The sequence below is a fragment of the Lissotriton helveticus genome, chromosome 6 (genome assembly GCF_964261635.1).
Source record: "Lissotriton helveticus chromosome 6, aLisHel1.1, whole genome shotgun sequence".
NCBI lineage: Eukaryota > Metazoa > Chordata > Amphibia > Caudata > Salamandridae > Lissotriton > Lissotriton helveticus.
In genome coordinates this window covers 1,082,161,180-1,082,188,396 of record NC_136067.1, presented here as the reverse complement: position 1 = coordinate 1,082,188,396, position 27,217 = coordinate 1,082,161,180, and the positions used below count along the sequence as shown (strand labels likewise).

Here is a 27,217-nt window from a genome sequence, read left to right as displayed (position 1 = left end):
CACTTCATTTCATTTTTATTCTTATTCTTTCATTTTTCATAGTGAATTCAATTACTCCATTGATTTCAAGCAATTAATGAATTGAACATCTAACATCTACCCATCGGGTAGATGTTAGATGTTCAATTCATTAATTGCTTGAAATCAATGGAGTAATTGAATTCACTATGAAAAATGAAAGAATAAGAATAAAAATGAAATGAAGTGAAATTTCAGAGCAAGTTTGGAAATTTTTGATATGAAAGGATGAAGACATAAGTATGAGACCATTGAGGTCATGATAACAGTGTGCACAGCTCCACATGCAAGTGGCATTTCCGCTTTCTCCATTCTTTTGATCAAACACAATGATTCCACTTGTTGATATCCACGTATTTATTTGTACATTTCAATGATATTCAAATTCATATCATCTTTAGAATGTTGTAATACATATCATTCCACGCTTTTGGCTCCGATGCATTTCGGGCTCAAGAACGCCCTTTCTCAAGGAGCGCTGAAAGAAGAAGAATGTGGGTGTCGGTTAGGAGTGTGAACGCACAAACTAGGAGGTAAGGTACATGAAGTGAATTAAATGCGGTGATATGAGTACGTGGCCGGTGTGGGTGCTGGTGGAATTAACGTGCTTACAGGATGAATGATGTAGGTGGTGAGGGGGTCGTGGTAGGGATAACATGCGGGGTCAAACATAGTTCTATCATATGTATTTCAAACCAAGTGCGGTGAAATTTAAAGGGGTGTGAGTCTATATCGACTGGTTGATACCGAAGGTTTACAACATGCGGTGAATTCAAAAACCGGAGCATAGGATATGCTTCCGTGTGCTAAATCGAAAAGGTCTAGTTAAGCATGCTAGTCAGTCGGCTGGTTTACTCACTGTTATGCAGCGGGGAACATGCTTCTCATTCTCAGTGTGCTGGATGCGTTTAGTTAGGCGCGTGAAAGCGGGTTAAGTGAAGCGGGAGAAGCCGGCGACACAAAGGAGGGGTGGAGACAAACAAGGGTGAAACTCGGGTGTTTGAATCCCAACATTCTGTGAAGTGACATCACATGAGGATTCCACAGAGAGGGAAGGCATTACATGGGAGTCAAGATACAACTTATCCACCTTTGTCCTTAATAAAAAAAACAACAGAGAAAGAACAAAAGAGAAGAAATGAGAAAGAGGAGAAATAGAGCAAACAGATCCGTAAAACACTAAAAGAAGAGCAACAAGAATGAAGTCGAGAGAAAACCCATAAAAGAAGAGCAGTGAGAGATAACAAGAAACAGAAACGAAAGGAAACCAAACATATAAACCATCCTCCCTTCTTTCACACCAGAGAAGAAAAAAAAAAGCAGCAACGTAAAGAAAAGAAGGAAAGAAAGTACAACACACATCTGCAAAGCATACCCACTGGCCAGAACAGGAATGAATGGAGACTGAAAATGGAAAATGAACAGTACAAAAGGCTACAGGCTGAGACGAATGCAGAGGAAGGAAACACGACAGAAAGGCAGAGGTAAACCCAGAATCCACAAGCGACACGAGAAGAAGACCTCAAAAGCAAAACAGAAAAATAGAGAGAAACAAGGAAGGTGAGAAAAAATAAGGATGAATCCCCATCTAAACACCATTATCATTATCAATGACAAAAATGTAATGCAAAGATAACAGTGCAAATTTATCATTATAAAATACAATATAAACAGAGCATATTTAGCAATGAAAGCTTGGAATGCACTCAAATGGGGTAAAAACGTAAGCTAAATATGTGAACTAGAATGCATGGTTGGGAACCCATGACTAATCTCTTAGATAGAGATGCGTTGTGCACAAAACTGGGAACACTCCCCATACACATCTAAGTGTAAGAACAGAATGTGTGTGAAAAAACCGCACAGTGCACTGTAGCAATGTAACTGTGTTAAACAGCACATATGAGTAGGTACTCAAGACATATTCCAAACATTAAACGGAATAATTGGGTAAGCACCCGTGCTAACGCAAAAAAAGGACTGTAACCTTTGCATGATTCCCCTGTAAAAGGGTAGAACTGACAGCGTTTGGGTAGGAACCCGAACACATGGGTAGGAACCCATGATCAATCTCTTGGATAAGAGATGCGTAAGGAATGCAAAAGGGACTTACACCCTTGCATACATCCCCTGTAAGAGGGCAAACAAATAATACACATGAGAAACATGTGTGAGTGTACAGTGAGCAGATGGGACTTAAACCCATTGCTGGCAAATGGGACTAAAACCCACTACGATCCGGTGTTGGGAGACAAGTGGCATATAAGAGACTAGGGTCCACAAACAATATAGAGATGTACACAACCATACCATACCATTCTCCTCATCTTTCTTCCTTGTTTCTTCTTTTCCGTTTTGTTACTGAAGTTTTTTTCTCGTGTCTCTTGTGGACTCTGAGCTTTTCTGTCCCTTTCTGACGTGTTTTCTCTATCTCCGTTCGTCGCAGCCTGTTGTCCTGTGTTCTGTTAATTTTCCATTTTCCGGCTCCATTCATTCCTGTTCTGGCCAGTGGGTGTGCTTTGGAGTTGTGTGTTGTACTTTCTTTCCTTCTTTTCTCTTACGTTGGTGCTTCTTTTCTTTTTCTCTGGTGTGAGAGAAGGGAGGATGGTTTATATGTTTGGTTTCCTTTCTTTTCTGTTTCTTATCTCTCGCTGCACTTCTTTTATGGGTTTTCTCTCAACTTCATTCTTGTTGCTCTTCTTTTGGTGTTTTACGGTTCTGTTTGCTCTATTTCTCCTCTATCTCATTTCTTCTTTTGTTCTTTCTCTGTTGTTTTTTTTATTAAGGACAAAGGGGGATATGTTGTATCTTGAGCGTGTCCTCCAATGGGCTAAACTGAGGAAGAGAGTCATTTTGTGGGACGGCAGACTGAAGGGCTTTTCTCTCTTGAAGATGCTCGTAGAACTGTGTATGTGCCAACGCATAGGTGACTTGAAGTTCATAAAATGATTGCAGGTGTGTCCCAGAGTTTTGAAATTCTAATAAGGTCCCCGCGCCAAAAGCTCTGTAATGTCACCACCTCCCTCAACCAAAATCATGCTAAAGAGGTGTTTGTTATGTGAGTTTTGTGTCCCAACTAGTGTGTTGCAAAGCCACCCTCCAAGCTTAAAGGGAGGTTTTAGTTACCAACTAGGTGAAGTTAGGAATGGGGGAGCCATAGAGCATGGATAGTTATTTGAGGGAATCCCTGAAGGGATAGTTCCAATCAGTAGGCGGTGTCCGACCATCTCCTGTTAAACCAGTCAAGGATGGCTAGGAGATGTGAAGCTAAGTACTAGCGGTAGAAGTTGGCCGTCCCCAGGCCCCCATAGTAAGGGCCACATTGGCAATGTGCATATGCCAGGCGAGCCATGGAGCCGTGCTACAGGAAGGAGGCCGCTATTGTTTCCAGGGCCCAAAACCATGTGTGTGGTAAGAGGAGCAGCAAGTTTTGAAAGGCATAAAGAGAGGCAGTATTACCATTTTAAATAGGGCTGCGTGACCTATTACGTTCAGTGGGAGGGATTGCCATTTAGCAAGGTCAGCCTAAGCTTTTTGTGTCAGTGTCTGTATGTTAAGGGACCAAGTTTGTTCAGGGTGCAGTGCAACCCAGATGCCCAGGTATTTGAAGCTAAAGCGACGGCTGGCTATGGTGTCCTGCCAGTCGACGCAGGGGCACCAATACTGATTTGGAGGGTTTCACCCTGAGACCCGATAACTCCCCAAAGCAATGCAGGAGGTGGAGACAGAGGGGCCAGTCACTGTGGGGGTTGCCAAATAAAGCAGGACATAGTTGGCATAAAAGGCAATACGATCTTCATGGCCGTCTCCACCGCGTACCTGTGCACCTGTGGCTCGATTACCAGTGCGAAGAGGAGCGGGGACAGAGGACAATCCTGTTTGGTCCCTCGACCGATGAGGAAAGTGTGGGAGAGGACTCCATTGATCTGAACCCTTACCATAGTATTGGAATAAAGGGCCTTGACCATTCTACTAAAGCAAGTTCTGATTCTGGCCCACGCCTGCACCAGCTGAAGGTAGTGCCAGTCCACTGTGTCAACTGCTTTTTCAAAATTAAGAAAGGGCATGGGTCAGTCAGGAGGTAACAGATGTCGATGGGCTAGGACCACTAAAGCTGTCGAAGGCAGTGTCTTCTGCTATGAGCCGGCATGAAGCCAAATTGATCAGGATGTATCAGTGTGCGTAGAAATTGTTTGAGTCGGGTGACCAGGAGGGTCACAAAGATCTTAACCCCTTCGACGCTGATGACGAGCTGGGCTCGTCATGAGGTAGCCTCCTCGCACGCTCATGACGAGCCCAGCTCGTCACGTAAAGTGCGATTTAAAAAAACTCAGCGTACGGGCGGAATTCCGCCCGCACGCATGCGGTTAACTTACCCATCGATGAGGGATATTGGACGATAATCGGTTCATGTTGGAGATGGAGGCTGTGGTTTGAGAATCACCAGAATCGTGGCAATGTTGAACTCCCCAGGAAAGGCACCCAACTCTCCAACCTCCTTATGAAGGGATAGGAGTTGCGGGGTCAAGATATCGCGAAACACCCTACAGAGGATTTTAAAGAAGCCCCCCTCAGAGTATTCTTAGAACTAAGTACCTCTAAAGAGGGACCCGATGAAGCTTTCAATTCCTTCACCCATGTTTCTTAAGAAAGTGCAGCGCCGTTCTCAGAAATATTAATTTCTAAGAATCCATGTAACAGAATCTGGTTTGCGCTGTCTTTATGGGCATTTCTTTAACTTTAAACCTGCCAGAATAACATTATTCACAACATGTTCCTCTATAGACTTTACCATGACCCATTTTTCATACTTTTACATACGTGAAAATGATGCAATTATTTCAATGGAAGAAAGTGACCATAATCCCCAGGCTATTAATCTAAAATAGGTACTCTCAAGCTCCCAAACACTATGTTCTTTATCACCCTCTATAAAAAGATTGTTTTGAATTCCATACTATATGATAACTTTACATTATTGGCCAATCACCCAACATTGGTAGATGCGCGTAATGACTTCTGTAATCTCAATGGAAAGGAAAGCACGTTAAGGGAAATATGGGAAAATATGCAAAAATTCATCGTAACTCGTTTGTCCCAAAATACTAGTACCAAATTGCTGCCTCGAAAGGACACCTCTCAAAATAAACAGGAAATTTAGGAGATCTATGAGACACTTAGTAACTCTCCCACAAGGCACAATATTGATCAAAAGTATCAAGCAGTGGTGGTATACAGAAAATAGTAAGTAAATTAAAACCGATGAGGCTGACAGGAAGTGGGCTACACTAAATAAAACTATTGAATAAAATGACACAAAAAAGTTCTGACATCCAGTAGGGACTGGATAATCTTCATATAGGCCAACAACTGACTACTATATACCATCAGATACATGGCAAGCACATCTCAAATCCCATTATGTGAGACAAAACACCAACACTCCAGCCGTTGAATTACCATGGCATAACAAAACAATGGCCATATCAGCTAAATTAATAGCTTAATTAATAACTAAAAGTAAGATATTTTGTGCCCCCAACCCCAATAAGATCTTTATGGCCATACTGAAACCGGATCAAACGTTGTGGAGCATTATACTAAAACCAGTGTTTGATCATGTCTTGCTAGATACCAGCATCTTGACAAGGGTGAATAACCAGATCCAGCACATTTTCTCTTGATAGCCCTTTTAGACGCTGAAGGCAAACTCTTTGCCAATAACTTTAACAACATGGACAATATTCAACCACCTTCTCCCGGCTTATCAAAGTGGGTTTAAGCAGGTTGTTCGACCTCAGATACCCTTGTAGCTCTGACACTCCGTTTCGAGCAGGTCAGTAGACCTAAGAAGACCACTCTATGTCTATTTTGTGAACTATTCTTCTACCTTTTGATAAGGTAAATAGCAACCGTCTCTATTTAAAGCTACGAGCATTGGGTGTGGATGTCGGTCTGCTACTCCTGAAAATTTGCATCCAGGTATTGGAGTGTAATGAAATTAAGTTAACCGATAAGCCGCATTTCTCTTCTAAAATTACCATTGAGACTGGGCTTAAGCAAGGGTGTGTTTTAGCTCCTCTTCTCTTTTCATTGTACATCTCTGATTTAGGCAATTATATATAAAAAAAAAATTGAATTTCTTCCACAAAAATAGAGTAATTGTCCAGTTAGCTATTTAGCATATGCAGACGACCTTATGATTATCTCACAGACTTCAATTGGATTACAGCATCAACTCTCTGTGATTACAAACAGGTAATAAACGGCCTATCGGCAAACATCATCAAAACAAAAATCATATCCTTTGGGAGGAGCGCACAGAAATTCCAATGGAAGGACAGGCATTTAACCTCTGTACAAAAACTAAACACGTTAAAAAGAAAGGTCACCATCACAACCAAAGCTTTAAAAAAACAACTTTGCACAGTCATATTGGGAGCGAGCTCAATTAGGCCTACCATAACTGATTTTAGGGCAAAATCGACCCCACTTTTGACGTACAATTTGATGGTATTAGGTGATAATAAAGTAAATGCATTGGGTAGGTTTTTAATCCACAACACTTTCCATTTATTTAATCTAAGAAACTCCACCCTTCATGCTATGATCAGACTTGAATCAAGTCTTCCATCAATCAAGGCAGTCCATCTGGTACTGAAAATTAACTATTTCTGTAATAGTGCGTCTGCAAACCCGAACTCCCTGTAAATCTTCCTTATCGAAAACAGACACAGAATTCTATGATAAGCTAGCATTTCTCTCGCTCCCAACTAAATTAATACAGCTTTTCAAGACCATAAGTTACTTCCTATCAAAGATCTTCTAATAATGCAACGGTTGGCTCACAAAAGAGTAATTGGGGAAGATTTAGAGCAGTTTTTTTGCTTAAGAGTTCTAATCTAAATATCATGCTACAAACACATAGAACCACTTATGAAATATTACTTTCAACCTAATCGGAAGCATATTGACTCCAATTTAGAGGTACCAATAAAACAAAAGTTTTTGTAGGCTCCTTGAGCTTTACATTTAGTATCCCTAGCTGTAGACTATCAAAATGTTATGTTATGTTAATTGAATTTATAAGAAGCGCGTGATCACCCTTGGGTGTCTTGGCGCTGAGTTCAGCCTAAACATTGGCCGAACCGGTTATTCAGAAAACAACCAGGTCTTCAAGCCCCTTCTGAAGGAGAAGAGATTATCAGCATTCCTCAGGTGGAATGGCAACTCGTTTCAAGCCTTGGATGTGCAGGTAACAAAGCTCTTTCCTCCCCAGCTGGTGTTTTTGACGGTGGGTATTTGGACATATTTAGCTCCCATGGATCGCAGGGTTCTAATGGGGTTGTACCATTTGAACCTTTGCCTCAGACGGACCAAAACAAAATTGGGTATGCCGGCCAATAGTGTGACAATAGTCTGATAGCTGCATTTGGGTCTATCTGAAGCCTATTGAGAAGTTGTTTTTGGGCGTTCAGGAAAGATGCTATTACAGTAGTCCAAGCGTGACATTACAAGGACTGTGACTACTGTCCTGAAGTTAACGTCCGAGAGATAGGGTTTTATTTTCCTTAAAGTTCGCAAAATCAGGAAGCAGGAGGATACAACTCAGCTAATGTGGTCACAGAAAGTCAGTCTATTGTCCACTATTATTCTTAAGTTTTTCACTTTAGGAGTGGGAGAAGGATGGTTTCCCATATCTGTTGGCCACCAGTCTGGGGTCCATACATGAGGGTTGTTACTGAAAACAATCGCCTCAGTTTTGTTGGAGTTCAGTTTTAAACAATTTGCCGACATCCAGCTTCCAATAGCCCTCATGCAGTCATGAAAGCGAACTCCTGTTTCTTTTACCTGACCGTCATTGAAGGATAGCACAATTTGAGTGTCGTCGGCGTAAGAAGTCAACTGAAAACCAAACGACCTAATCAGGGCTGCCAGGGATATCACATAAATATTAAAGAGAGTAGGGCTCAGTGATGACCCCTGGGGAACCCCACAAGGCAGGCTGAAATGCTGAGATGTGTTGTTATCCAAGTCGACCGTTTGAGATCTTTCCGATAGGAAGGAGTGAAGGAGTTTCCAAGCAACTTTTCGTACCCCCACCTCCAACAACCGGTCCATCAAACTTTGTGATGGACTGTGTGAAAGGCTTCCGATGGATCTAACATTATTAGTATAGCCTTCCCACCACAGTCCAGACCCTCCCTTACCTCATCACAAGATTCAATTAAAGCTGATTCTGTACTATGATCGGCTCTGAACCCATATTGGGTAGGAGCAAGTACTTTATTTGGTCATTTGCTGGTGGGATGAGCATGTTGGAAAATGAAAGGAGGCAGTATAGAACTGGAAGGTAGAGTTGATTGGACCAGTTCACAGTTGCGCAGTTGGGGATCTCTGAGCCCTCAAAGCAATTGTAGAATCCTCCTTCCCTTACAAGACCAAGCCGACCACAATCCATTGGGCCAGTTCGAAGCAAGGAGGCTGCTGTGAAAGGTAACTGCTTTCAAAATCACTGTACCCACCTGAAGTCTCACTGCCTTGTTGGGTCTCCTTGAAGGCTCATCTTCAGTAGCTTACAGCTGGACCTCTGGGGTTAACGTCAGCTGGTTGTGCTTTTAACACCAGCATCAGGGGGCCGCCCAACAGGCAGTACTCACATCTCCCATGTCAGCTAGAATCTTTCTTGATGTGGCTGTGAGCAGGTGGGACCAACAAAACTGGTACATGTGTAGGGATTCACACCCACAACAATCCATAGTGATATCTGGCCAGAGAATCCCACTCCGTCTAATGAGGGTACCACACACAAGATCTCATTCCGACTTCCATGCAAGACTTAACTAGCGTAACCGCATGGGGGAAAGCAACATTGCTACCACTTTCTTGATTCACGAGTCAGTAGATGGATAATATTGTTTATGACCCCCACTGGCTGAGCTTTAACATTTGTCACTGGTTATTCCACAGGCCTCTAAGTGATACTTTACAAAACCTATTCACAGGTTCTAGGAGTATTGCTAATAGATTATTTTGTGTTCTATTGTGCTGCAGTTCACCCTGGTTATAGCTGCTGTTAGTGGATTTGAGAATGAACCTTCCCAGTTAGTATGAAGCCTTACAAATCTGCTTCAGACTTCAAGAACAAGATAGAAGATGAACACCTTATCTAGCAATGCTTTATTTTAGGAGATTTTTAGGTGCAAAATGGACCCAAAATAACCTTGCAAACAAAGCCTTTAGTGTGGCATTTGAGGCAACTGTGACAGCGGAGTCTTTATCCCTGACAAGAAGACAAGTAACTTAAAAAAAAATATTATTTCTTTTTAACATTTGAACATGACTGGTTAACAAGAGAGTGCACAGTCCACTAAAAGAACATCATCTGAAAAGTATGGGATTGAATAAATCTTGTCACAATATAAGGTAGGTACCCTGATCCTCGGAAAAGGGATGGGTATATATCAACATAAGAGCAAACATTCCCTTTTCCCAAGTTTGAAGAGAAGACCCCAAGACTAGTGAATCAGATAAAATATATCCGTGATCTAGATGTATAAGGACAACCATACAATTCCAAGTTGCTAAAGTACAAAATCATTTGTGAAGAGAAACAAATGTAAATATTTAAAATCAAACAATATTAAAAAGGAATGCTTATAAAAATGAGTTTATTAGGAAGTTGTAACAATGATACCACAAAATTCACTGTAAGTGATTATCTAGAACACACTATTTTTACATTATTAAAAAACATTTGTCTATTTACAAATATTCCAAAAAAGAAAAACAAACTGTCGACGCAGCGTTTCGGTGATTAAAGTATTTCATCACCTTCTTCAGGACAATAGAGCAATTTAAAAAACTGAATAACAATAAAAACTCTGTTAGAAGCGAAGAACATTCCTTTTTTCTACAAATAATGAGAACACACTTTTTTTAGCAACTTAGAAAAATAGTTCTCATTGAACTTTTATCAATGCTATATCACGGTTATCTACAGTATCTGAGGGTTCTACTGGTTATTTTAAGATTTTATTAAAAAAATATACTTTTTTTTTAAATAAGTAAATAAGTCAAAACTAAGAGGGATCCTAGGTAATAAAGAAGGAACCAGCATAATGCATTCGATATGATTCATGTAATTTATTTGCTAAAATTCTTTTTAGGAGGAGAATTCCAATGATGGGAGAGAAATAGAAGAGAATTCCAATGATGGAAGTCAACCATCAAAAAGAAGGCGCATGGGATCAGGCGATAGCACTCGAAGCACAAGAAGTTGTGAAACAAGTCAGGATTTTGGGTATTGTCTATTTTTTATCCTTCTATTCTTTCAAGCATTGATCAGTGATATATTAACCACTCTTTTTCTGAAGAGATGAATGTGTTTATTTAGTCTTTGTAGCAGAAATGATGAAAAGTACATGGGTTATAATGCCATGTGAGCAAACGTAGCATGCAGTTACATTAGAGTACGTAGAAACAGTTATCAAACTGGCAAGGGACAGTATAGGGTGAGCATATTAGTGCAGTAGTACAGCTTAATCCATGTAGCCAGGAATGGAGTCTTTCGTAATGGCTTGCCTTGCCGTCTTGGGCAGTGTCAGTAGCATTTCCTTGTAAAGAAGTTAAGGTTTTAGAGATGTATAGATTGCAGTAAGGCTTCCGTTTAGGGGAATTGGATTTCAGTGTAAATGTCCATGGCTGGAAAATGAGCAGAAAAAAAAGTTGAAACATGCTTTGTTTCTTGGCTGTGAGGGGTAGATATGGTGAACAATGAGTGGTGCATATCTGCGAATGCCATTGGCACCAGTCTTGGTTAGGAGTGGAGAAACAGTCTTGGAGATGGAAGACCGTTACTCAAAGTGACAAAGGAGAATGGATCCTTGCCAAGTGTAAAGTAAGCTGAAGACACACTATAAAATCAATATATGGAATTATGCATTCTGGCTCAATGAAGCACTAAAGAGGCTTAGAGAGGAGAATGTTTATACCCTGCACATCTGTGGCAAGTAGGTATTCATTTTTTCCCCTTTTGCAAAATTATGCAATTGACTCACCAGATGGATGGAAGCATCTTTCTAAACTGAAGCTAAAATGGGAAAAATTAATGAGACACTGCAGAGGAGGACCTCAAGACTTGGACAAATATGAGGAGTGATCTGGCAATTACAGATACAGATTCTGAAGCATTGGAGGAGATTAAGAGATGTATAAAACTGTCTGTCTGTTTTCTGCTTTGGTGGTAGAGCAAAACTGTTGTTTGAAAGTAAATGAAAGCGCCTGGAAATTAATGTGGAGGGTTTTCCTTCTGAGATGTAGAGGGAAAGCTAAGGTATGGATGTCTAAATGTTTCTGTCTAAGAGGCAGAATTGATAAATGAAAACTGTATGCAGGGTCTGAAATGCTTGAGAATTCGGAAGTAAGGGAAATGGTTATATTGGCTGCCAGGACGATGACGCCCACCACCTCTCCCCCGGTATTGACAACGGTTCTGGAGTCTTTTGTTCCCAAATGTCAGCCAGGCAACAGAACAAAGGTGAAACAATATGGAGTCAGTTAAATGTGTATTTCACCATTGAAGAGTGACCACAGTTATGATGATTGCTGCAAAGCCACAAGCTTTCAAGGGAGAGAAGTGCTAAATTGTTTGGAATCTGCACGATGCCACAGTACTATTCAGGTCTTGGGAGGTAGTAGAAAGCAGGATTCCTGGAAAGGCTGGAAAGGAAAACTCTAGAGAAGGGGATATTGATCCATAGAGCAGGACGTAGTCGAGTTTAGAACTGGTTTTCTAGAGTGCTGTCTGCACAATATGATTTTTATTTTGTTTGCAGATGGTCTCAAATTGTGATACCGCCTCAATTGTGTTCTGATCCTAAGAGTTCCTCTTACATGTATACACTGCTTTCAGAGAGTTATTTGAAGGGGTGGTTTAAGAGGGAGGTAATGAAAAGATGTGTTCCATAAAATTCATATTTGTTTGGGGATTTATACATTTGGAAACATGTCTGGGGTTGCAAAGAGATGTTAATACAACTTGCTTGTGTTTGCCACATCCCCTGTTCGATTACAAACTGCCTCAAATGAGAGAAAGGAGTATGTATTCTACTAGAGTTGAGTGAGGAAGGCAGTAACGGATTTCTCTATAACTAGATCTTCTTTTGGCTGCTTAAATAAATAATAGAAATACATTCTAAAAAGAGTTACATGGAGATCAGTGAAAGGTCTGTTGCAGTAGTCTAGATGACTGTGAGGCCTAATATGTTCAGAGATTACAGCCTATGGTGGGGGCATTCCTTGTGGATGTTGAAGAGGTTAAGTCTACCATAAGTGGCATTTGAGATAATGAAAGATGCGGAACATATCTGTTTCTCAAATAGTGGATACCTAGTTTGGTCCCCTTTGGGGATACAGATTATGAGTGACGGATGTATATTTTATTCAGCTTGGTGGACCATCAGGCAGTGGACATAAGCATCTAATTTTTAGACGCTCTAGCTCACACTGTTGATAAAGGCAAAGGTCAATCTTCACTCCTTATAGCAGTGGTCATTTTCTAGCAGCGGCCGAGAGTATGGCATGCTGTGAGTAAAGTGGATTATTAGTTGGGGTGGATGTGAGATCTAACCAAGTAATAATGCTACTAGTCACTATCGAGGTCCAGGTAGGTTTCTTTAACCCCTTCCATGCTCATAACGGAACGGTTCCGTCATGAGCTACGGTTGAGCTGTGCTCATGACGGAACCGTTCCGTCATGACCACGCCCGTTTCTATTACCCCCCAGCACCGGAGGGGGAAACGCGGTCGCACGGAAAAGGTTAAATCAAACCATGGCTCAGTCCTGGGTAGCTGTGGCAAAGAGCAGTCAGGCTTAACTCAATGGAACAATTGTAAAGTATTTATCAGTACCGAAACAGTCAATAAATAAAAAGCACAACACAAAGATCCCACTCCAGTTCATAAAAATGGTACATATTCTCTTTAAATAGTCACTCAAATGACAAAAATGTGATGAGGGCAACAGAGTTATGATTTTTCCAAGGCTTTCATAATTTACTGCAGTTCACTGCAGAAGGTTTAAAACGTTTTGTAAATCACTGCTTTTCACCTGTATGGTTAAAGCAGTTTTGGAATTCGGATGACTTCACTCAACCTATGGAACTGCACCCCATCTCAGGATGTACAGATTGGCTCGCCCCTCTGGCATTAAAATAAAAAAAGAGGGTGGTATTCATCTTGCAGGCTTGAGATGTGTCAGGGGCAATCCACTCCCTGACCAATTTGGACACTAACTCGCACCTTTTTGAATTGGCCTTATGATACACGCTGACCTTTAGGACATGCAAATACACACCTTCACAAGCACATCTGTGCCAGATGCAGAGTGAAGCCATACAAGGAACTCCTAATCACCGTGCTCAACACAAATTCCACCTTCCTGATCTCCCATAACCAATTGTAAATAAGACTACATATTTCTCAATAAAAACACCACTGTGACACTATAGATCCTCACCCCAAAATGTCAGGAGTTCAAGAGAAACCTGGTATTTATCTAAATCACCAAAAAAAAATGCAATAAATCATGAATTCCATGGAAACTCAGAAAATATATAACCACCCAAATCTACAAGTTTACACTAGATATGTATCAGGCGCAATCTATTTGAAAGTTTGTATGTCAGACCAAGACAGTTGTATCACTTCACTACAATCTTTTGATTACCAAAACTAAACAAAGCCTGGGAAGAAGGAATAGACTACCCCTTGGTCTTGCCTGCATGTGTAATCTTAATTAATTATTTTAATACCCTATTTCATTTGTACCTGTTCAGAGCTATGTTTTTTATATTTGCTAATGATTAAAAAAAAAAAAAGTAAACTGGATGCAATTGGGGAGAAATTTATAGGGGGGAGGTCGAAAAATATCCACAGAGCTTTATTTGATTCATGAAACGGTCACCTGATAGAGGTACTGTTGTTGCAGTGATTCAGCCTTGAAACAGAACTGAGCCTTGGGACTACAGGACATCAGAATGTAGAGACTGAGTCTCTACCAAATTTGACTAGCTCAAAGTGCCTCACCTGAACTTCTAACCTTTCCAGAGTAGCAGGTGATTTTGGTAAACCTATTACATGAACCTCTAGTCCTCAAGGGAACTGTGGAAACAGATCATCACGTTTTGTTCTTACACATGCATGTCCATAGTAAACTGAATGTAGCAGAAACGAGAGTGACCCCTTTGACCAACCAGGGGATTGGAGTACTTTTAAGTAGTAAAGTCAAAAGATCCCTTGGCAGACAAATTGATTGCTAAAAATCAATTCACACAAATAGCCCATGTATTAGAACTCTACTGAATGGTAAGTATAAACTTTTCTACAAAAGAATTATACCATAAACAATTTATATAAACCACATATTTTATTAAAAAAAGAAAATACATAAACTCCTGCTTTCAAGCAGATTACAACTAATTATTAAAAATAATTTCATTTAAAACAGCACCAACATTCATTGTATGTGCTGTGGTCTCTCGAGAGACACACTGGTCATAAAACAACACAATAATAATAATTCTAACCTTCAAATGCACTAAATCCATGTCCAAGATAAAAAAGAAGAAAACAAGAGAGACATAAAACAGACACCACAATTTGTCATAAAGTTACACATTCTGGCTAATCCTTGTACCAATTGATTAGTGATTTTTAAAGGATGAGCTGATTTCGCTGAAGCGTCAACGCGTTTCGATGGTTTTAAAGAAAATAGTCCATCTTTTTCAAGACATTCACTTTTTGTCTCTCTCAATTTGTAAGGCACTGATTGGTTTTCTTCTTTTTTATCTTGGACAGGGATTTAGTGCATTTGAAGGTTAGAATTATTATTACTGTGTTGTTTTATGTAGTATTATCTGCCTCGTTAAAAACTGGACTATTTATTACTTTCCAGAAATGGGTACTACTTTTAGGGTACTAGCTTGACTCAGCTCGTCCCAAGCCATCTCTTTGAGCTCAATTTTCCGTGATCTAATTGCATTTTTGTAGACTCTCCTAGCTTCAGTGATCATAATAGTATCTCTTGCAGGATCCCTCGGGACCGCCATAAGGGCATTGTGTGCGGTAATGCATACTTGATCAAACCAATTTTTAAATTTCTTTGGCCTTGGTTTGGCCCGCCGAGTCAAATTGGTCGCAATCTGGTTAGTAATGCGGTCAAAGGCACCTATGATTTATTTGGGTTCGGTACCTATATTAGTACAGAGGCTGAAATCTTCATGGTTACTATGATACAAGTTACCAAGAACATCGACTGGGGCAATTACCTCCCATCTCAGCCTTCTACCCTGGCAATTAGCAACTATGTTAGAATTTGAAATCAGAGTCAGGGGTGGCTCAAGTTTAGGGGCCTTAATTATAATGTCCATCCTAAGGGGATTGTGATCACTCATCCCAACCTGCCTAACTCCAAAAGAACTAATACGGTCCATCAAGGGACATGACACTAAGATGTAATCAATAATACTGTCATGGCCTTGACCTATATAGGTTGGGATCGGGATAGAAATGTCTGATTGCTCAGAGCAAAACAAGTGGTGGGCAGCTAAAAGACTCTCTAGATACAACCCGCTTCTCGTATGCTCAAAATGTGTGAGCCCCTGCGGGACGGATTCATACTAAATACGTTGCAAACAATTTAGGTGACAATCATGGATATTAAAATCTCCAAGAATTATTAAATAGTAAGGAGCATCATTATTTACTTCAAAGTCATCTAAGAATGAGGACAGTGCTTTTAAATGTTCTAATTCATCTGTCCTAGTAAAAGAGTTGTACAAATTTACCACTAGTAGGGCTGGAAGAATATTATTTCCCTCCAGCTTCACAGCTAAGATGTTTGGAGAATTTGACACAACTAACTCCGGTCTATATAATAATTTTAAAGTAAATAATAACAAGAGTCCCCCCTCGGTCTCCCCATTGACGAAGGTTGGGCAAACTTGTTGAAGGACAGATAACCATCTAAATGATAACAATCTCTCCCATGTTTCCTGCAACGCAATAATATGACATGTAGACAGAAAACCCTCCCAATTTATATCCCCTCTTTTAGAATTTGAAATAAGAGTCAGGGGTGGCTCAAGTTTAAGGGCCTTAATTTTAATGTCCATCCTAAGGGGATTGTGATCACTCATCCCAACCTGCCTAATTCCAAAAGAACCAATACGGTCCATCAAGGGACATGACACTAAGATGTAATCAATAATACTGTCATGGCCGTGACCTATATAGGTTGGGATCGGGATAGAAATGTCTGATTGCTCAGAGCAAAACAAGTGGTGGGCAGCTAAAAGACTCTCTAGATACAACCCGCTTCTCGTATGCTCAAAATGTGTGAGCCCCTGCGGGACGGATTCATACTAAATACGTTGCAAACAATTTAGGTGACAATCATGGATATTAAAATCTCCAAGAATTATTAAATAGTAAGGAGCATCATTATTTACTTCAGAGTCATCTAAGAATGAGGACAGTGCTTTTAAATGTTCTAATTCATCTGTCCTAGTAAAAGAGTTGTACAAATTTACCACTAGTAGGGCTGGAAGAATATTATTTCCCTCCAGCTTCACAGCTAAGATGTTTGGAGAATTTGACACAACTAACTCCGGTCTATATAATAATTTTAAAGTAAATAATAACAAGAGTCCCCCCCTCGGTCTCCCCATTGACGAAGTTTGGCAAACTTGTTGAAGGACAGATAACCATCTAAATGATAACAATCTCTCCCATGTTTCCTGCAACGCAATAATATGACATGTAGGCAGAAAACCCTCCCAATTTATATCCCCTCTTTTAGACCGCAATCCAGCGATATTCCATGAGAGGATCTCTACTTTATTCATGGTTGCGCACTGCCCCGTTACATTTTCCCCCAAGGTCAGTGTACTCACTAAATTAGATTGGGCAGACTGATGGGTGGGGTCTGTCTCAAGGTCGACTATGATTGGAGGCAAGCTCCCCTCTGCCATTTGCCTAGTAACTGGCTGTGGCATTTCAGGCTCATGCCTGTCCTGCAGTCAGCCTTGATCATATAAACCAGAAGAACCTCATATCTATTAGTGACCGGGGTTGGTAAATTGGTCCCCCCTTGTAATCTTACTTGTGGTTTGTAAAAATGGCCCAAGGGGAGGGCAGCAATACATGTGGTAATAAAGGAATAATCCTGTGCTTCCAAAACCATTTGGACAAAATCACACCTATTAAAATTAATGATGACACAGTCGCCCCTTATTTTTTTTGGCGAGTTCCCCAGCCAGGCCACTCTGCGAACCATCAGTATGTGATTTGAAAGAAAGGGTCTAAAGCCTTTGTGCCTAACAAGCCAATCCCCCGTTTTGTTCTTTAACTCGGCCCATGTCTCAGTTTGGTCTGCCCTCAGTGGGGGGACGCCTGCCAGGACTACCACCAGGGGGCTTGCTGCTGGGGGTAAGTCTTTAACGTCTTGAGCTGGCTTCAGCCCACGACCTTGAATTTGATTATCAGGCCCGCATGTTTGCCCAATTTCGGCACATTATTCAGTCCAGATGGATCATTCACAGCTTGCACATGGTTCACCCCTGAATGCTGTAAATTACTTCTTTGGGCTAAAATCTGCTGTGATTGGTCAACTACTCGTATCTGACTATCAAGAGGCATACTCCCATCTGGCACTAATGGTTTGGGAACAACTTTCCTAGCGTTCCTAATATTCAAAGAGTTTGCAGCCGTAGGATTTCCCTGTTTGTCCGATGACCCACCTAACTCTAAGCTCCCTATAGGAGTAAAGGGTATGCCTTCTCCCCTCGCATGTAGTTGGTGTATGCTGTTTCCTTCTTTAACATTTTTGGCCAAATTGCTAATCTTATTTTCCAAGACCTCAAGCTTAGACCAAAAAGGAGCGAGAGAAGATGATTTCAGTGACTCCATGCGCACCCAGAAAGCCTGAGAGCCCCCTGGGTCACTTGGGTCACTTACAATAGCGGTTGCCGCTTCCTCATGGTGATCCTCGGCGTCAGGAATACTTGTCGTTTTAGCCTTGGGGACTTTACTTTTCCCTTTGATCTTATTTTGTAACCGAGTTGCTGGGCCACCCCTTGTTCGTTTTGCCAAGGCCTCAACCCGCCCACCATTTGCTCCAATACATTCACTGGCCTGCCTTTTTGTCCTAGTGGATCGGGTGTCACAAATTTCCCTCTTGTTAGTAGTTACATGAGTGCTAATGTCAGAGGGCATCTCATCAGGGCAATTGGACACAATAGGGGGATTTAGAGGTATCACACTCCTATCTTGAACAGCCAGGGAAACAGTACTAACCGCGTCAGTAATACACTCAGCAAATGATTGATTATGCCCAGCCCTCACTTCAATTACGGGACTTAGGGCTATATCCCCCATGGCCCCCTGTGATTCATCTAAAATATCTACAGGAATTAAAGGTTGGGTCATTAACTCTGGAGACTTGGCAAGTTGAATATGGGCCATAGAACATCTTTTTTAGGCAGCATAGACTCCTAATGAGAGCCTTTTCTCAGTTAGCTTTATTTCCTGCTGGAGCATATTCCTGGCTCTAATCAGAAAAGCGTCCATAGTACCAGAAAAACTCCCCCCAGCCCCTGATTTTGGCCCTGCTCCATTTTGCTTAGAGGTCATGATCACACTACACACCTTATAAGATTTAGAATATCCAAGTGTGTTTAAGGAAGATTTTATCATGCAATTTAAGGGTCTATTAAATATCTGGGAAGCACTTAAATGGACCTAGGTTGAGTTGTTACAACATGCAATCAGGTATCAAAAGTGTAACTCTTCCTGTTACCATCAACTTTAATTGGCTTGCTTGTTCCCCCCGAAGTCGGTTGATTATGCGACCCAGTATACCTTATAGAATGGCGCAAAACATAAACCCAACATAAACATAAGCACGGCCCTCCTGTTGTACAACACACTCTAATAGCACAAAGTAAGTAGATACGGATGGTCTTTAAAGAAGGCTCCACAACAAGCCAAACGACATTGTCCATAGAATATTAACAGCTACTGACCATGTTGTCTAGAATGTCAGGGAAAGGGCCCAGCCCAGCCTCGTCTGGCCTCGGACGGCCTCAGACGGTCCTGCTCTTGTCCCGGGCTTCTCCCGGGACGCGACCCGCGCTCGATCCCGCGACGCGGGTACCTAAGCTTATTATATAACACTTGTAATATCCTGTGGGCGGGGCTGGTTGCAGAACGCGGGACCAGGTGTTCTTAGTCAGGCAGGGACTCCTGGTACATCGAGTCCCTGCTAGCGTCCAATGTGTGGTCTCCTTCCCTGCAAAACCGCCCCAGGTCTCAGGCAGCAACGAGAGTCCAGGTTGGTGCTCTCTCCTTGCTGAAAACGACGATGCGGGACCCGCGAAGCGGGTGCGGCGAGCAGTGGCAACAGGACTCTTCCAAAATGGCAAACAGTAGCAAAAACACGCCTCACTCCTCTAAAGGTGCGGCACCCAGGGAGTGGTTGTAGCAAGGGGGTTTTAAATGTGTGTAGTATCCTGTGGGCGGGGCTGGCTGCAGAACGCGGGACCAGGTGTTCTTAGTCAAGCAGGGACTCCTGGTACATCGAGTCCCTGCTAGCGTCCAATGCGTGGTCTCCTTCCCTGCAAAACCGCCCCAGGTCTCAGGCAGCAACGAGATTCCAGGTAGGTGCTATCTCCTTGCTCAAAACGACGATGCGGCACCCGCGAAGCGGGTGCGGGGAGCAGTGGCAACAGGACTCTTCCAAAGCGGCAAACAGTAGCAAAAACATTCCTCACTTCTCTAAAGATGCGGCACCCAGGGAGTGGTTGTAGCAAGGGGGTTTTAAATGTGTGTAGTATCCAGTGGGCGGGGCTGGCTGCAGAACGCGGGACCAGGTGTTCTTAGTCAAGCAGGGACTCCTGGTACATCGAGTCCCTGCTAGCGTCCAATGCGTGGTCTCCTTCCCTGCAAAACCGCCCCAGATCTCAGGCAGCAACGAGAGTCCAGGTAGGTGCTCTCTCCTTGCTCAAAACGGCGGTACGAGCAGTGGCAACAGGACTCTTCCAAAGCGGCAAACAGAAGCAAAAACACTCCTCACTCCTCTAAAGATGCGAAGTCATTTTTTAAATAAATCTGCTTGGATCTCATTTGGCCCTGGAGTCTTATGCCTCGACATGTGACTAATAGCTCCCATAACTTCAGAGATAGAAAATGATAGGCCAGCAGTAGCCTTCTCAGAGCGACCATTAAATAATTTCTGTCCTTGGCTTTCATCTAGGACAGCAGTACTGAAAGAATGGCCCGGGGGCCGCATGTGGCCCTCCTGACCTCTACATGCGGCCCCCTGGGCAGCAGCAGCACACTGCTGTTTACTCAACTCAGCACTATCATGAAGAAAAATGTTAAATATACAGCAACATCATATTTAAAGGTTAATTGCAGTTAGGGAAAGGCAGTAACTAGGCCCTTAACTTTAGGTACACCTTCATGTGTAAAAATACGATAGTCTTTTCAAAATTCAAAAAGGGTATTTAATTGACCTTAGTAAATCAAATTATTGCAGTACATTCAGAAGTATTTGTCTAAAAGTGATGTTTTTCAAACATGAATTTAGAAACGTTCATGCTTCCCCTCCCCACACTGACAACAATGCTGTTAGTGATTACATGCAAGCACAGGAGATGGTTTTGAACAGCACACATCTTTAAGACATGTATTTCAAGTTCCTCTTATATGATCATGAAGAAAAAGGAGGGAAATTAAAGTACAATTGGCCATGGTCACACAATTTGGTCAAGTGAAGAAGCAAGGATTCATCCCAGGTTTTCTGGTTTCACAATACTCAATTTCGTTCAGCCACTAAATATACATGAATTGCTTCCCCTACACTGACTTTACACTTCCGCTGTGCCTTGCTTTGCCCTTGCAAAATACCACTCCCACACGATGGCTCAGACACGGCGAAGCCGGAGACATGTAACGCAACAACACCTAGATAGTAGTTTCACTTTATAAAATGAAACACATACTCTCTTTTCAGAATAAGGCTTGGGGTTTTATTCATGCAATGCTCTCTAACAGAAAGGCTTTCCCAGATGTCAACGAAAAACATTCAAATGTATATAGAGGTATATATATTTATAGTTAAGCAACAATAATACACTTGGCAAATGCAACCGTAAAATGCCTGAATAATAATAATGAATAAACAAGCAGCCAATAATAGTGGATGTCCGGCGAGAAATCTGAAAAATATATACACTAAATACATCAAATGATTACTTTGGACGTGCACTCTGACTCACTCACACATCACAAAGAAAACACCTCAACTGATTATAACCACTGACCACACATCACAATGGCACTAATCAAAAACAAATCACTTCACCTGGCGCAAACATTGCAACTTAGCCCACTCCAGACTGGGGGATTCCCAGCCAGAGTTAAGAGTTTCAGCAACTAAGGTTCCGCTGTACTGAAATAGATGAGTCCGTCCCCATTCGGATTTTAAACAATCCCGGTTTCTAAGTCATCAAACCTCAGCTTTATAGTCTCAAAACACACTAGAAGGTTCGAGAGATCATCCCTTTGCGCCAAGGAAACTTACTGGAATTGGCCACCTTCCATGCAAGCTTTCTAAAGGCAAAAGGAGTTCCCATGTTCCCTCTGCATTCTCACATGTTCCAGCCTTTATCTTAACTAAGCTTACAAAAGCCTTCCAGGGTACATTAAAAAATCTCTTCCTCAAACAAAACAAAGGAATCTTGAACGTGATTAACCCAAACAACTTGCAAACACTCTGGGGGCTTGTCTGTGCGCTAAAAAAACTCAAGCAAGGCAGTGTCAGAATTCAAGATGACATGAGGCCATGTCAAAGCCAATAGTAAGAACTTCATAATACTTCCCAATGTACAACACAATGCACATTTGTGCACCACTACTCATAATCCCGCACTTCGAGACCAAAAAGTACATTACAAACCTCTCCCCGTCCCTTTCTCATGCTTTCAAATGCACATCCCACATGTTCTGTTCTTGGCAAACTGTTCTACTCTGACAGCTCCCACTTTAAGACTGCAAAATTACATGAAAGAAACCTTCATGGGAAATGGGCATAGGCAAATTGTCGTACATTCATGCTAGGGTAAAATGAAACACCAAAGTCAATTAAAATGATGGTAGTCAAAGGTTGTTCAAGAAAGTTCGACAGGGCTGTTCCTCGGGTAGGGAGAGGAGGGAGTGAGATGTCCTGGTCAAGAAAGAAGTGGTGGTTAAAAGGTGTTAGCCTCCCACTGGGTATCCATTATGTTGGATATGTTTGCCTCACACACCCTTGCAGGTGTCATGCTTCATCATAGGCGTTTGCTCCTCGTCGGGTAGGCGGTGCAATTCCCAACGGGCTCACCTCAGAGAGGGGCTCATTAGCAGAGATCTTTTGAATCCAACTGCCTATTGGTGAAGTGTGGGTATGGGGCCAGAAGGTTAGTAGACATGAATGTGAGTTCAAATGTAGCGTAGGGTACCTGAGACTATTTTATTCGTGTGGTCCCTCGTTATTGTTTAAAAACGTAGATCTAGACTAGACTAACTTGAAAAATAATGTTTCCATGTTCTAGACTAGGCTAGGGAATAAAGAGGTTGGTCAGTAGTCAAAGGTTATCACGTTGTGTCAAACCATAAGAGTGCCTCTAGCACTACACGCTGGCAACCATGCGGCCCTCGGTCACACCAACGACCAAACTTTGCAACCCCCAGGAAAATGTTTGTGAGTATCCATGATCTCGAAGAGAGATTACTGAAAAAGGGGCAAATCATTGTGCTTCTGTTCTCACTGGGGCCACACCAGGTAGGAGTCCTCTGCCAGAAAGCGTGATTTAGAATTTTCACTGGCTTGCTACAAATGATCCCATATATCTGCCTTAAGGGATTCCTTTCTTTCTTTTAACACCTTCTTATGAGTCTCTTAACCGGTGAATCTCGTCCCTATCTCTTGGACGCAACTTAAGTGCTGCCTTCAAAGCCCTCTGCACCTTTCAGCAATCTCTATTAAACCACAGGTAGTTCTTCGAGGCAAGTCGTTCTACATCGGCCAATGTGAGGGCTGATTTAACACCGGCACAAAGGTTAGAACAGGCGAAAAGGATTTCCTTGAGGCATAAGCCGGGATTGAAGTAGTTCTCCACCTCAAGGCTGAGATACTTAAACAGTAATTCAGAAACATTTTCGGGAACCATTTTCTCCCACCTTACCCTTCTGCCTTGATCTGTAACAGCCAGTGGATCCTGCTCTGTGGCTAATAGGGTGAGCTCTTTGCTCTGAGAAAGCAGAAGAGCAACTGCATTATGATCACGCCACCCATTTAACCGCTTAATCCACCATTGCCTGTTGGAGGGACATAGAAATTAAAAACATTATCCACAATGGATTCCGCACCTCGCCCAACATGTTATGTTATATATGATATGTAACGCGCGCAACTACTCAGGAGTATCTTGGCGCGAATGGACATAGGCAGAAAGGGCACCGATGAAATTAACTGAGAGGGTTTAAAAGATGAGTTTTGAGAAGTTTCTTGAAGATACGGAGGTCCTGTGTATGTCGCAGCAGGCCCGGAAGCTTGTTCCATAGAATGGCCACTTTTACTGACCACGATTGGCCGCCCATCCTGGAGCGGCGAAATCGAGGAATGGCCGGTAGGTGACGAGAGGAGGAGCGGAGCGAGCGGCCCGGCTTGTAAAAGGACACGCGCTTCCTAATGTACAAAGGTCCCGAGTCATGCAGGGCTTTGTGAGCCATGGTCAGGATCTTAAATTGGACCCGCTGTGCCACTGTGGCCACTGTGGCAGCGGCCTGAACACCAGGGATAACCATATTCAATGAGTGAATCAAGTTATTCAATTGTATCCCTGGGTGGTGTGTTCAAAATGATAGAGCATAGCGGTTTCCTCCTCCTGGGGATCCTGTAGCAAAAAGTAAGGACTGGGACAAGGGTGGATACTAAAATCGCCAATCACCACATTGCGATTTTTCCACCTAGGGACAAATCCCTAGTATGAGAGCATTTTTAAATCTCTCAACGGTTGCTTCAAGATGAACAAAAGTATGCTATTGAGTCAGGTTACCGTGCGGGTTATAAATGTTTGCTATTAACATCATTGTATTGTCTTGAAATGTTAATGAAACCACCGCTACATATCCACTAAAGTTTCTACGTTAATGGCCACACATTTTAAGGCTATGGAGACCAAAATACAGTGTCCCATCTTAGCCTGGCCACAAGTCGAAGGTATGACAGGCCAGAAAAAGTGAGAAAAATTAGATTAAAAAGTTGAGCCAGAGAGAGACCATGTTTCCTGGAAGGCCAAGACATGAAATGTTTCAATAAGGTCCAGCCAAATACGGTCTGTTCTCTTGGCATCCCACCCTGCTAGGTTCCAGGATAAAATCCTTAACTACGCCCTCTGCTCTATAATGGGTGCATCTCCTGCTTGCCCAGGTTCCTCATCTGCAATCGCCGCACCCATTTCTCGTTTAGACAGTCAATCCACTCCCTCCAGAAAGCCCAGATGCTCAAATCTGTTTGCGTTTGTAAATGGGGCAAAAACAATCACCTGCTTTGGAAAACCGATATGCTACCTTGTTTCTCATTCTTGCAATCCTTCTGTGGCATATGTTGCTATTGGGGGTACATGTACTACCACTGCCACATGAGAGGTGCAATCACGAGGGAGATCCAACACATCATGCCTTGGGGCAGAACTATTAATGGCGGTTTTCTCGTATGCCCCTAAAGGACCTCCCTTAGATCTTGTAGGTGTACATGCAGAGGTTTAGCAAAAGCTACTATGGACACTATTAGCTGGTACCTGGGAAGCTAGAGGTAAGGCAGGGGCAGACTCTGACGAGGAAGACGAAGTGGGGAAATAGCTTGCATTCATACTTAAAGGCAGCAGTAAGCAAGGAGGCACAGCTTTGCAGCATCCTAAGAGGACGACTCATGGTACTTTGACTAGTTTCACTCTGACTGGGCATTATCACCTGGTATTAGCCCCTGCAGAGTTTAGATTATAGAAAAGGGACTATACTTCACCTTCTATGCTATTGCCCAGAGTTTTTAACTGCATGTCGCACTTCATTAAACCAATGTTCATGAAGAACGGGGTTTCTAATTGAAATGATGCCCTGGAATGTTGTATGACTACTACTGTCCTCATGTACTTGGCAGGCTTTGGGAACTATGTTAACACCATTTTTACTACCATCACGCTGCGTCGGCTCTGATCACTTCAACCACAGTCACTGTACCTCAAGTTTAGTAATTTTTTGGCTAGTAGTTGTTTCCATTGACTTGTTCAGACTTGTTCAGAGTTGCGGACCGGCCTTGTCTGCACTCTCCCAAGGGGCTGAACAAAATACCAAAGCATAAAGTCCAGAGAGTGAGAGACCTAGTGCTTCGGGATTGGGCAGAGCTGGCCCTACGCCACACATCTGACAGCTCTCCACCCGCCCCACCCCTCCGCCGTGGGGCCAAGTGGATTGGGGCTGAGTAGTGTCAGGGCGCACTTTAACCCCTGCAATTGAGCCCCCCCCCCCACAGCTTTGGAACCTCATGCTGAGACCAACTAGAATGCAAGGAATATTGCTGGCCCCTCCTGAGAGCCATGTTATTCGGGGTCTACTGTAGAGTGCAACCCAGTGGAGGGTGCTGCCTCCTTTTGAGACTTCACAGCACCTTAAGAGCCTCTTCCCAATCGGTTTGGCTTCCTGGATGAAGCTTTAGGCCCATAAGGTCAGACGCAATGACGAAAGACTTTGACACCCTGTGAGCTAACCACCAGCAGACTGTCATTAGTCCTTACACATTCCCTTTCACTTTTGGGAGCCTTGGTTGAGGGATCCTCTAACCCCCTGGCTTGCTGGCTGTGTTGGTCACTATATATTGTGCTCTCAATGTGTCCCCCCTTCCTCCGCACTTCAGCCAAATCTCAAGCTTCCTAATGACCATGGCGGCGCCCATCCTATAAAATGTTTCAACATGTTCCTTAAATAAGCCTTCCAACGCCAGACAAATGATGAAGGTGCGCAGTTGGTGGAAGCCGAAAAATCTGGTTGGACCGGAGCCGACCACTCTCTTACACTTACCAAGGACCTCCTCCTTCAGGTCTTTTTTAAGAACTCAAGGAGGATATCCGGTGAGTCAAAACTGATCTTCAACATGACTGCAAGTTATTCAATGCAACGTCAACCAGCTGTGAGAGAGGTGGCTGAGACCGCAGCGTTCATTGACAGACCTACCAAAGAAAACAAATGACTAATGCAATAGCTTGAAGACCAACACCTTTTGCTACAAGAAAAATGTGAAGACCTCGAAAATAAATCCTGCCAAAACATCTGCATCCGAGGCATGCCTAACCGAGTTTCTATTGCCGATCTATGGAAATACTTGGCTGTTCTCTTCGATGCTGTCCTTATAAAACTTGGTCACACCCCATTCCCATGAAAAGAGTCCACAGACAGTACTCCTAAGTAGAGTGGGCATAATTACTACAGATGACCTAACCTTTATTAGTTCTACGATAAGGAGGTCATCATGTGTTGAAGGCACAGTAAGGAGGTGCAATCTTTTTCAATGGTACACAGCTCCTCTTTTTTCAGCACTTCTCGGCAACATTAGCAAATGAATGCTCCTTCAAACCCGTCATAGACTTACTTACTCTTCTTCCGGGGCTCACAGTAATAATGAGCCCATACATTTTTCATCTTCTTTTTGTGAGAGAGCCACTACAGGTCCATAAGCTCACTCAGCGAGGCCAGGCAGATTGTATGCCTTCTGCCCAGAGGATGGTAAGGACCACGCAGGACCAATCTGGGAGACTGTGTGGGCCCGAGAGCTGGGTTGGCGGATAGTGGCGAAACATACCAGGGGTCACAAACCAAGTGGTACTAGGTTGAAAAAATAGCAAAGCCCAACTCCTAGAATACCTTACCAGATCCAGAGAGGAGGGCCGATCTAACAACAACCTGGAATAGTAACTGAATATCAATTGGGCTAATCTCCTGCACAGATCTGGTGGCTGAGGCCTAACAGCTTACAACTTCATATGATTTGAAACTTGTGACCACGTCAACACAGCCAAGATCCCCAACAATGTGGTTATCA

At 42.6% G+C, this 27,217-nt stretch overlaps 1 protein-coding gene across 2 annotated transcripts in view; it reads left to right on the top strand.

The window, feature by feature from the left end:
- The window catches only part of PHF10 (PHD finger protein 10), an 821,853-nt gene that overhangs the window by 112,366 nt on the left and 682,270 nt on the right, over positions 1-27,217 (top strand). For both annotated transcript variants that reach the window (XM_078648727.1, XM_078648728.1), the window contains one exon: positions 10,188-10,321. In XM_078648727.1, the coding sequence (XP_078504853.1) occupies positions 10,188-10,321 (134 nt within the window). The remainder of the gene's footprint in view (positions 1-10,187; positions 10,322-27,217) is intronic.